General features: G+C 45.1%; 1 protein-coding gene across 3 annotated transcripts in view; it reads right to left on the reverse strand.

Annotated features, from left to right (window-relative positions):
* The window catches only part of LOC119446775 (uncharacterized), a 71,391-nt gene that overhangs the window by 3,744 nt on the left and 55,158 nt on the right, over nt 1-12,489 (reverse strand). For all 3 annotated transcript variants that reach the window (XM_049664378.1, XM_049664379.1, XM_037711319.2), the window contains exons 3-4: nt 10,600-10,709; nt 2,212-2,301 (exon numbers count right to left, since the gene is read on the reverse strand). In XM_049664378.1, the coding sequence (XP_049520335.1) occupies nt 2,212-2,301; nt 10,600-10,709 (200 nt within the window). The remainder of the gene's footprint in view (nt 1-2,211; nt 2,302-10,599; nt 10,710-12,489) is intronic.

Below are 12,489 nucleotides of genomic sequence, written 5' to 3' on the forward strand. Positions count from 1 at the left end.
CTATTACACATTACTTTTGCCTTCTTCATATTAATCTTCAATCCTACTCTTACACTTTATCGGTTAAGGTCCCCAATCATTTGTTGCAATTCATCTCCAGCGTTGCTGAAGAGGACACGGTCATCTGCAGACTACAGGTTGCCGAGATGTTAGCCGTTGATCCACACTCCTAATTGCTCCCGGTCTAACAGCTTGAATACTTCTGAGCATGCCGTTTCGAACTCAATATCCCCTCCAACTTTGATTAAATCAACTGTTATTCCATCTTCTCCTGCCGCTTTCCTCCAGGACATGTCTTGCAAGGCCTTTCTAACTTCATCGCTAATTATGAATGGAACTTCTGTATTCCTGTTCGCTACTGCCAATCAAGGTTATGTGGCTACTTAGAGTACTGTACAGTTCAGTATGGAATTCCTCTGCTGCATCTACTATATAACCGAAATTGTTGATGACATTACCATGCTTACCTTTCATTGCATACGTCTTGCTATTTCCTATGTCAAGGTTCCTTCTTATTGATTTCATGCTGCGACTTTCTTGCTGCTTCCTCAATCTTTTCAATGTTAAAATTTCGCATATCACTTATTTTCTTTTCGTTTATCAGCTTTTACAGTTCAGCCAATTATTCATGATCTCTTCAGTTCGACGCTTTCGTTCTGTGTCAATTTTTATGAAGTCTTTTGTTACTTGGGCGAGCTTACCTATATGTGTTGGCGTCTTACCACCAACTTCACTAGCGGCCTCAGAAATTAGTCCATACGATCTAACTCATTATCTCTATACATATTAGCTTCATTTTCCTGTTCTGAAGCCGCATCTTCGTTCGCGAGCACTACCCTGAACTCATCTGGGGCCGAATTCACGAATCATTTCGTTCGTAAGAGCTCTTTGCCATTGGTCGGCCGCTTTCGCTAATATGTCCAGCACCAGGACGGTTTAAAATTTTGTCTTACGAAAAGTTCTGGCGTAAAAACGCTGTGTAACTACAGGCCCTGCTTGTCTCCTGACTGCTTTAGTTGGCCTGTTTCCTCTGGACTAATTTTGCTTTTTATCTCTTCAAACGGAGAGTAATCAATAACCTATGATCACTGTCGTGTACCATACCTAACACTTCTACGCTGTTATTTAACGTGCACCTAATGTGCATTCTGCCGCCATCGAAATGCGGCCGCCGTGGCCGGGAATCGAACCCGCGATCTCATGCTCAGCAGCAGGAGATTGTACTCGCAACTTCGTTTCTTTTTAATAAACAAGCGAGTGGCTGTACAGTGCCTGTTACCACGACCAACTCTGTCGGCGGTGTGTGTGTATGGCTGCCCTCCGCCCCTTAATATTGTTACGTAGGAAGACGCACACGATAAGTTATATACAAGTATATTTACAAGCAAATACGCCGCACTTCGCCAAGAGGCAACAGCCCGCGCTAGCCTCTAATCGTCGTCGTCTTCCCACTGCTCGCCTCTTCGTCATCGCAAATACTGTTCCCTAGCAATATAAACAAATTTTCTCGATTATCTGATCTTGTGACTGTTATCCTGGTTTCACTCATACCGTTGCTGAGGCCGAGTCCAAAAACCTTGTCGTTCGTAAGAACGATTCATGACTTGCCGGTCGCATCCGCTTATACGTCCACAATCACGATTCACCCGCGTCTGTCCCTGCTCTTGTGAATGCGATTCTGCAGTCCCGTGAACAACGCACTTGTATATGCTAGAACGCTTCTCAAAGACAGACTCTGGTCTATCGAGATAGCGAAGATATTATTAATAAAGGCGACAGGCCAATGAGAAATAGTTCTTACGAACTGCGAGCGTGTGGGCTTATGGATCAGGGCCCATATTCGCAAAAAGCTATTACGCTAAAATTCTTCGTAAGTGAAACTTCCAGCCAACCCTAACGCTGAACATAGTATTAGAAAATGCGACCAGCGAATGGTAAAGAGCACCTATACGAATAAAAAGCTTTGTGAATTAGGCCCCAGGGTCGGTATTCGCAAAACTGGGGCCGATTTTACGTAGCTTTTCGTATCTTTAACAGGGGCGATAAATATAATCACGTATCACCGTATATGAGGTGATGGCGCGCGCAGGAAACGAGACTCGAGCCCACATTTTGCCTCAGCAGGGTTGGGGCACGACGGTGTGCTCCCTTCACTCTGCGGGGGCTGTGGAGCAGTGTTCTATGATGAAAAGGAAAGCGACGTGTACTCACGACAGCAATCAGGCACTTGGTTCCGTCTGCGGCAGGGCTCTGCTTCACACTCATGGTGCCATTGCATATCAACATGCAGTTGTCGTCCGCCTAGTGTTGTTGAAAAAGAATAAATAGGGAAGTGAGCAGAAAAGACTGCTAGGGGGTCGCTATACAACGTCAGTGTGCTGCCGCCACGCAATATTGCTGGAATGTACAAAGTAACGAGCTTCGTGCTGCGGTCGGGTGGATGACTATTTCTCGTCTTTCACGAACCACTTTGCGAGATTCCGCAGAACTGATCTGCCATTTTCAGTGTCCATCTGCTTCGAGTTGTCGATTCATTCGTTCTCGTGCTACGGTCTGCTAGCCTCCTGGTTAGCTCAAATGGTAGAGCGACCGCCCTGGGAAGGCGTTGGTACTGGGTTCAAACGCCGGACCAGTACAAACTTTTTTTAACAGTGAATCACGTTTTCTGAGAAACCCGTGTGGTTAGATCCTTTGTAGCTTCCCATTTACCCGTTTTATATGGTGGTTTAGCCTTTATACTCATCAGCTTGGGGTTGTCAGCTCTGCGTGAAGAGGTAAGCAAGTAGTCTTGCGTATTGTCAAGTTTATGCTATCCCGGTACCTGTCAGGCGGTCAGAACTAAGAGTATTTATGCGCCCTAGATGTTTTGTTTACAAGAAAAGTGCTGCCTATTTGATTTATCGTAATCATCTACCTGCGCTTGAGGTCGTTTGCCGGGGGCTTATGCATTAAAGCAAGAGATTATTGAACAAAAAACAAGCTGTCCAACACAGAAACACTTACCCGAAAAGCAAATAACAAGACACAAAGGTATCCGGCACCCCGGCGGGCCGCAAGATACTCGATGAGATGGACCTCTACCCTGTCGACCACTGCCCCGACGCCGTGCGGATTCCCAGCGACATCAGATCTCAACTACACATCGCGCCGATTCCCCGCAATATGCACCCCGCACACAACGTCGGCAGACGTCGGGCCAGGGGTAGAGATCTACTCGAACATGTCCCTAACAACCACATTGAGGCAAGCTTCGTGGATGCCGCGGCATATGTCCAACAAGAGGCGTTCGCCGTCTCCATCGTCGACTCTAATTCCAGGATCACTTGCTGCGCTACAGTACGCATTTCGAAGCCATTAGTAGCCGAACAGGTTGCAATCGCGCTGGCTGTGCTCGATGGTCGCAGAGAGGTAATATATAGCGATTCTAAGGCGGCCTACCAAACCGGGATGGTCTCCCCTCAGGCCCTTCGCATTCTCCGAAGCTTGAAAAGTATTTCTCCGCATTCTCTCATTTGGTTTCCCGCTCACTTGGGGTCGACTGAGGGCTCTCCCTCTAACCCCAACGAGAGCGCGCACGAGGCCGCAAGCATTATTATCTGTCAAGACGGGTATTCCCCCTCCCGCACCCTGCCTTATGCAGGGCGCGGGCGGTGACCCTTCGACTTTTCCAAGCTCGTGCGTATCCTAAACTTGCGGTTCTTCACGCTATATACCCTGAAAGGTATCCCAGTGCGGACTGCCCTGCCTGTGGACTAACGGCAACATTTAACCATGTGTTGTGGGAGTGTGAAGCCATCGGCTCCGCCTTCAGCGAGGATAGGTGGGCTGCGCTTTCGGGCAGCCCCGAACTCAACGACCAAACCCTGGCCGTCCAGAGTGCCCGCAATCGGGCCGTCAAGCTCGGCTTGCCGGTCCCTACGTGGGACTAGCCGGGTGGCGCGGGGTGTCCCCTGCGTCTTCTCTGGACCTCAATAAAGTTATTTCACTCACTCACTCACTCACTCACAAAGGTATCAGTCTTAATTATGGTGAAAATAGAAAGCGGAGGTGAGTCGGCTGTTTGATAGGGCTCGGTTCAGTTTTTCGTCGCTGTCATTCTGGCTACCGCTTCAACCTTTTAGGGTTAGTTGAGTTTTACAATGAATTCTGCCCAATTTCTAACCGAAAAGCGCGACTGAACTGCCGAAGAGCGTAACTCTCACGTCCTATAAGTAGACGCCCATAAGTGACGACTGCTTACGCTTTACTGTCGGGCGAGCTCAAATATGGGTTCAATAGTTGCCACTATGGCCAACGTTGTACGGTCAACGAAGGGAGATTTTCTCTCTGTTGGCGTCAATACTTTGCTGAAGTAGGCCAGCATGCTACAGCTTTCGTCTTTCAGATTTTCCTCAGTAAGCGCTCCTGCTGTCCCTTCTGGTCCATTATCAGTGATGTCACGAGTCTATCCTGTCACTAAATCATGCTACAGTGCGCATGTGAGACATTTCTTTTTTTGTATTATCCAAGACCTTCTGGGGCTGTTTTTTTTTTCAGCAGAATTCTGCATCAGCATGCGTGAGCTTCCTTGGTGGATCCACCATCTGGGCCAAATGAGGATTGAATCGGCTGCAGTATTTTACCGTGCCGAGGAGGCTTTTGACCTCGGTTGAGTTTCTCGGCGGTGTCATTCTGGCTACCGCTTCAACCTTTTCGGGGCCTGCACTGACTCCTGCAGATGAAAACACGTGCCCAAAGAATTTCAGTTTGTTGGTGCCCAGGAAACACGTTTCCGTTCATAGTCAGCCCTGCGTCTTCCAGGTGCTTCAACACAAGCCGCAGTCTTCGGTCGTGTTCTGTCATGGCGCGCCCATAGATGAAGATGCCATCACTGACATTAATTATTCTCTCCTCATTTGGAAGAACTTTTCTTACAGCGTCTTGGAAAGTCTCGGTGGCAGGGTTGTTGACACCAAACAGCAGCCTCTTGTACCTCGTCAAACCGCAATGTGTAGAGAATGCTGTTATCACCCTAGATTCTTCATTTAGCTCGAGCTCCTAGTAGCCCACCTTCAGATCCAACTTTGAAAAGCAGGCAGCATCATTCAGAATGCTGATAACATCCTCTCCCGTGGGCATGATGTGCGTTTCTGTAGCAATGGCCATGGTGGCCTCTCGCTTGTCAACACACACTCTGACCGCGTTACGGTCATGAAGTTTGTGAGCCATGACGATCGCCGGCAGCCAAGGTGTCGGTCCGGTTACTTTTCTAGCCCCTCCAGGCGTGTGAGCTCGGTCTCCAGCGCTTTTCATATTTGGAAATAAATGCGATGGTGCTGTGGAGCTACTGGCGGGACATCCTGTCAGATCTTCAGCTTAACTTGAAAGTTCTTCAGCTGACCTACCCTGCCAAGCAGCTTTAGAAACTCTCTTTGCGTCGACACTAGTGTGTCATGTAACAAGCCGAAGGATTGTGATGAGCTTTAGATCTAATGTGGTGTTGTAACTCAGGAGTGATCGGTGTGCCCTTTTTACGACTTACAGGGTGTTTCTGCTAAGTCAGGCCAAACATTAAGTTACCACGTGTGAGTTACGACAATGCAAAAAACTTAGTATCGTTAGCTGTCTTCTTGACCAACTAAAAGTACTTTTTACTATGAGCTGAAGTAATTAATTAACAATAATTAATTAGCCAACTTTTAAAGCCTTGATATAAACGCAATATCTTCAGTGTACAACTCAACTTGTAGAGCCTATTGAGAAATGACCAAATAATTTCTTTCCGTGCTGATAGCTGCTGCGGTTAAAATTTTTTCTGGGCTACAAAGAAAGTGCGCGATATCTGAAAAAAAAAAAGTAGCACGTGACTACGCGCTTGTGCGCGGTAACATTAGTGCCTTCAAAAATTCCGCCAACGATTCTACCAACACACAGCCGAAACGCATGAATAGGCTGCAAGAAAACATTATAGACGATGGCCACACCTATCATCTCCGATACTTCGCCATCTGCCGCCAAAATCTCCTCGCTGTTTACGATGTCAACATCAAGAACACTGCCCGAGCTTCAAGAATGGCCATGCCTTATTTAACGCATATCCTATCGCTTCGACCGACAAGATATCTCGGCAAGAGTGGAAGCCGAGACCATTGTATTCGATCCATCTCAGTTTGCTCAAAGCCTGTTCGTGGCTTCTGTCTTCGCACGAAGTCTGCACGAAGTCTGTAGACTTCGTGCGAAGCTTCAAATGTGCGCGAAACTGTGCTTTATTTCCTTTCTCTCTCTCTTTTCATCCCTATACCACATTTCCCCAGTGCAGGGTAGCAAACCGGACGTGCGTCTTGTTAACCTCCCTGCCTTTCTTCTATTTCTCTCTCTCTCTCTCTCTCTCTCTGTCTGCGTGCAGCATCGATCATTTTCGTTCGTGGCATGTTTGAGGACAATAATGTCGCTGCGCGTTAGCGCCTATTTACGGGCAACATTTTCAAATCTTGCGTGCTTTTTTTTTTTTTTTTTGACAGTGCGGGAAAAGTAATACCACAGCAGCTACCGGCCATCACGGAAAAAAATATTTGGACATTTCTCGTTAGGCTCTACAACTTCTACATTGAAGATTTTGCGTTTAGATTATTATTTGAGGTTGCCTAATAATTATCACTAATTAATTAACTAAGCTCATGGTAAATAATACTTTGAGTTGCTCAAGAGGGCAGCCAACAATACTAAGTTGCATTCTCGTAACTCATACGTATATATATATATATATATATATATATATATATATATATATATATTTAAAGTTTGGCCCGATTTAGCTGAAACACCCTGTATATCATGACGCTTTGGTGGTCTGGCCTTGGGCACACAACGTTGCACAGAACTTTCCCGTGAATGGGATTTCTTGGGTGACTCATAGCTTACCTGCCTTGTGGTCGTGTGCTCTAGCAGCACCTGTTTCTCCACGTGGTTTCCCCGATGGCGTTGACACCTGCTCCTCAGTCAACACAAAACTTAGGTGTTGTGTCGTTGATTGAAACTGTTACCTCTGGCAACTCCTGACTGTGGCCGTGCACGTGGAGAACGCAATTCTCCGTGCTTGTGTCCTGCTTGCCCGCGTGTGGAACTACTTACAGTGGCGTCAATGGGGTATCTTTGTCTGCAGAACTTGGCGAAATGGTGTCTCTCTTGAAACTTGGGGTATGTGGCTCACCGTGAAGGGCAGCTCGTTTTCCCTCCTTTGTGAGGCCACGCTCTTCCGCAGCTGCTTCAGCTTGCTTGCGCTCTGGATGATTGCTCGACGGCCGGCGCTGCTACGCTATCGCTGCTACCTCGGGATTTTCTGCACAGGTTCGACCTGCTCGCGGCGTTCCATGCTAGCTGCTTGAACTTCTGCAATCTCAATGCTACGGTGTATTTTTATGAGTTTCTCTAGTGTGACATCTTGCTACGGTAGTGAGCTACCGGGCAGCTTAGCGGAATTAGTGCCTTCTATGATCTGTGAGGTGATTTCTGGTTCTTCGCTCTCGAACTCGCATTTCGCAGCCAACTTTTTGAATGTAACTTGATATTGGCCCACGGTTCTGAGCTTTGCTTTGCTTGGCGAAAGATGTGCCTTTCGTGGACCGCGTTCCCGTTTGGAGAGAAATGTGCGTTCAGCTTGGCGACTGCGGTTTCATAGTCCGCCTCTCGGTCCAGAAGCGTCAGCAAAAAATGTCATGCACCGCATCCTCTGCCTACCGGCATGGCGCGTTTGTGGACCAAATTTGATATCTTTACAGCTAGTATAAAGTTCAAAAAACGGGCATGCCATTTGGTCCACCGCTGGGCCACCGACGTACGGTCCGAGCACGGGTCAAAGAACGGGAAGGCAGGCAGCTTGGCTTCCATGTCGCGCGGCTTTTGTCTTGATCTACGTCCACCAGTTTCAACTTGTTCTCTTTTTCGGGTGAGCTCTTCAATCCTCATCGCCCGTTTGCAGTGTCGGCTACCAGTGCGGGAGTTGCGTCTGTTACATAGGACAAGGACTGAATTGGACGGACGGTTGTTGCAACGAGCCGACCGCCTTGTTCTTCGCTGCCCACCGTGTGTATCAGTCCAGCCGTAGTGCTCTGCCACGGTGCACGTATATGGGGTCGTTGCCTTTTGACAGTGCCATCGGGCGCTATAGCGTAAAACTATTCCAATCTGTTTCTGTTCCATTATCGCCATACACGATTAGTCAAATATTTTTCCGGTCACCTCCACTTAGCCTGTCTGTCACGCGACGTCAAGAGAACCGCGAACTCCCCATCTGGTATCAAGTGTGTGCACTAATTATGCATGATTAGGCCAGCTGTATCGAACAAAAGAAAAAGAAAAGGTTATTTACGTTTCTACGCCTCTTTCGCCATCAGCCCTACTCTATTGGTCTAAAAATTTTCGGGCTGCGCCCACTTCGCCTATCTGTCACGCGACGTCACAAAACCGCGATTACTCACCGCGTCAAAGTGACGTGTGCGTACTAAAGATGCATTAATATGCCGAACAAAGCTGAATTTCTTTCGGACTTTTTTTCGGAGCTGAATTCCTTTCGGAGAAGGTAGTGAAAATTAGGATCCGACAAGCTCAGCACAATATATATGTGTTGCGCGTTCATAAAATTAGTTTTGTTTGCATTGTATAACAGTGCCATCGATTAAGAGCTTGCCACTTGTGCGTGTCCTAAATACGTAAACGAGATAATCCTTCTTCATGTACGCAGCTAGGCCTACGTGCCATTTCTGTGTGTCTCTTCAACTTTATGAACTAATAGTCAGAAAGTGAGGGGTCGTGTCAAAAAACTGGCGGTATGCCTGCATTATTCTTTCATACATGCATAATAATGTGTCCTGATAGAATCTATTCGTTTTACATGGTTCATGTGTATGCGTCGAACACAGCAGTATACTAGCCAGAGCGCACGTTTCTTTTTCGGGCTCGATTTTATTCTCTCGGGCGCAGGGTCATCCATAGCACAGCCAAAGCACTAACTTGAAAGAATGTAAGTTCTTTCTACATCGCGCTTGTCTATGTCGTTTATTTTTGTGCACTAAAATGTAAATACAAGGTGTTAAGCTTGTTTTGTTGTTATTTTTTTCTCGCTTTCAAGTGACCCGAATCAGTATCGAGTGTGTGATCGTACATGCTTGCTGTTTTGTTGTGTTTAATCTTTTTTCTCGGTGCAAAGTCACCCCAACTACAGCTGAAGTCTTAAGATTGGTTTGTTAATGCGTTTATCTCCCGGCTTCACAATGATTGCCGCGCAGAACTTATATGGGGCGGACGTGCTTGCTGTTGTGCGTGTATATGTGGGTGCCGTCCGAACCACACTCGGTCCCTGAGGCAGTGGGTGTGAGTGTCTGTGAGCCCCCCCGAAGCCCGGTCGGCCCACGATAGCTTAAAAGGGAGGCCCCTGCCGAGCAGTTCATCCTCCCGACACAACTGTCACCGGCCCCGGAAGCAGCACCGTCTTCGAGTATCCGGTATCGCTCTTCGTGCGGCGTCATGGTGACTGAACTGTCGCTGCTCAACCGTTAACCGTATGCTTGTTTCGTTCTGAATTCCCTTTGGCTAATTGTAACAAGACACACTGTAAGTTCCACATTCTCAAGGCTAATTTTTCAATTATAAAACACGTTAGTTTGCTTGGCCTTTTTATGTTTTCGAAATTGTCATCTATCTGTGTTCTACTGATTGTAAACATTGCACGTAGAATTGTCAAAACGGGTTTTAACTGACTGGTAAACTGAATTTGTTTCTGTTCACGTGACTTCTATCCACTCACTGCGTTTGCTACCGACTACGCCGAGCATCAAATCCTCTGTCATTTCTCGGTGGTGACCTTATGTCCACACCGAGCTCGTTTCAAGATCATATGATCAAAATTTGCTTTCCACGTGATAACACCGTTACGTATTCTGAGAGCTTTGTTTATAAAACATGCAATAACTGGAATCATTTGTTTGCCTCATTATTAACGCTACAGACATTGATAGTTTCCACAGATCACTCGTCAGCAATCTGAATCGCAGTGCCGTTTTTTGTACTCACATTTGTCCCCGATTTGAAGTATTCTTTTGTTTTGTTTGTTTTGTATGTGCATTGAATTATCCCAGTTGCGATGAAATTAATTGAAATTATTGTTTACTTGCTCGTTGTGTTCTCCTGTGCTATTTTGCATTTATTTTTTTGCTTGTTTTATTTTTTGTTATTTTATCTTTTGCTCCAACCCTTCTCTGATGCATTATACACCCTTATGGTAAAATAAATAAATAAATAAATAAATAAATAAATAAATAAATAAATAAATAAATAAATAAATAAATAAATAAATAAATAAATAAATAAATAAATAAATAAATAAATAAATAAATAAATAAATAAATAAATAAATAAATAAATAAATAAATAAATAAATAAATAAATAAGGTATAAATCCTGGGGATGGCAATCAAACCTGTGCTGTCAAAGACGGTGAAATGCCTATTTAGCGCGAAGGCCACATCAGTGTAGACCGTACAGATTTCATCCGAACTATCACGTCAGCGCTCGTTGTCTGTACGGCGCTTCGAGCGCAATGATGTTGTGACAGTGGGAACTTACCAGAAGGCCTGTATTCTTATTGTCTTGGCAGTCCGATGCGTCATTTTTGGCATCGCCATTTGCGCCATCGCCATTTGGGCCATCGCCATTTGCGCCATCGCTTTTGGAAGCTGCGAATACAAAGAGAGAACAGAAGGACGCTTTTAACCGCCCCCGTGCTGTATAAGCAGACGTGTTAAATCACACCTCCTTCACTCCCTTCTAACACCCCTCCCCCTCTGTCATTTTAGCCCCAAAATCACTTATCCGTCGCAAGAAATGCGCCTTAATCCCCCCCCCCCCCCCCCCGTCCCCCCATTTGTCATAAGGCATAATAAATGATACGTGTTATACGTGTGATGTTATGCGGCCTATTTATTTATTTATTTATTTATTTATTTATTTATTTATTTATTTATTTATTTATTTATTTATTTATTTATTTATTTATTATTTATTTATTTATTTATTTATTTATTTATTTATTTATTTATTTATTTATTTATTTATTTATTTATTTATTTATTTATGCATTCATTTTTCTTATCTACAGCGCCTTTAGGGTATTATTATTATTATAGGGAGATACAGCAGTGTAACACATTCCTGTAGACATATAAAGCAATGCAGACAAATACGTACAAACACTTAACTATATTCTGCTTAGCGATGACTGAGTAAAACAAGGAAATCACCTGAAATATAGAAAATGCCGATCAACCATACAAAACAAGCATTCGAAAGATCATCGATTAGAGCAGGAAGTTCTAGAGGACAACGAAAAAAAAAAATGCTCATTAGGCGTAAAAACAACACAGTGCGTCAGGCTGTCACAGTCGTGTATGGTGCGCGGACTGAAGGCATATTCGCTCTCGTTTAACGGGTGATCTGTGCGGGGAGGCACTCTACACGGTTCTTTGATACTTTGCTTTTGAAATTACATTTTGCGAGTGATACACCTCATGAAATAATGAAAGGCGTAAATACTTTTTTTTCTCGGATAGCGTGGGAGGACCAACCTAACTTTCTTTGTATTTCGGACGTCTTCTTCGCAAAATTAAGATCATTTTCGAGCTGCTCTTAGCTACGTGCGCCCCAGCTTCTCGACATTAGAATTAGTGAAGGGGCCTCAGGCAATCCATGCATATTGCGGATTCGAGGAGTATTTTGTGGTATCTGTCGTGTACAGCTCTTGAGCTCATGGACGATAAGTACTATAAGCCAGTACCACAATTTTTGTATGTGTAGGCGTCTCTACGCTTTCATTTATATACAAGGCAACCTGTCCGAATGAAAAAAAAAAAAAACAACAACTAATGGTGTCGAGAGTGTGACGCGGATGGATGGATATGAATGGATGGATGAATGGATGGATGGATGGATGGATGGATGGATGGATGGATGGTTACCTGAACACCCTGTTGCACCCCATCTACTTTTTTCCATATTCCTCAGTCGTTCTTCAAAAGCAATTTTACTATGAGCCTCCCTTACTTCAAAATATGTCCAGCCCATATCACCCTGTACAGCTTCATTAGTAGTCTTCCCGTGAGCGCCCAATGTGAGGCGTCCCACTGACCTTTGGTTGCCATCGAGTCCCGATTGTATCCCTGACTTCAAGCAAACAAGCGCATTTCCAAATGTAAGCCCTAGAAGCATTACTCCTTTCCACATACCCCGGAGCACATCGTACCTATATTATCCCCAAAGCACTCTGGGCTTCATTTGGCCGCGTTTCGCTTGCCTTTTGCTATTTTTGTTTTTTCCTGTGTCTCCATATATCTATCGCCTTCGTTTATCCATACACCCAGGTATTTTTATTCTTTTACCCGAGGTATTCCCTGGCCCTGTATCAACACTGTCTGTTCACTGTTTTAATTGAATACCATAAAACCCGATTTTTAACACTAA

This window comes from Dermacentor silvarum, chromosome 3, assembly GCF_013339745.2.
Source record: "Dermacentor silvarum isolate Dsil-2018 chromosome 3, BIME_Dsil_1.4, whole genome shotgun sequence".
Taxonomy (NCBI): Eukaryota; Metazoa; Arthropoda; class Arachnida; order Ixodida; family Ixodidae; genus Dermacentor; species Dermacentor silvarum.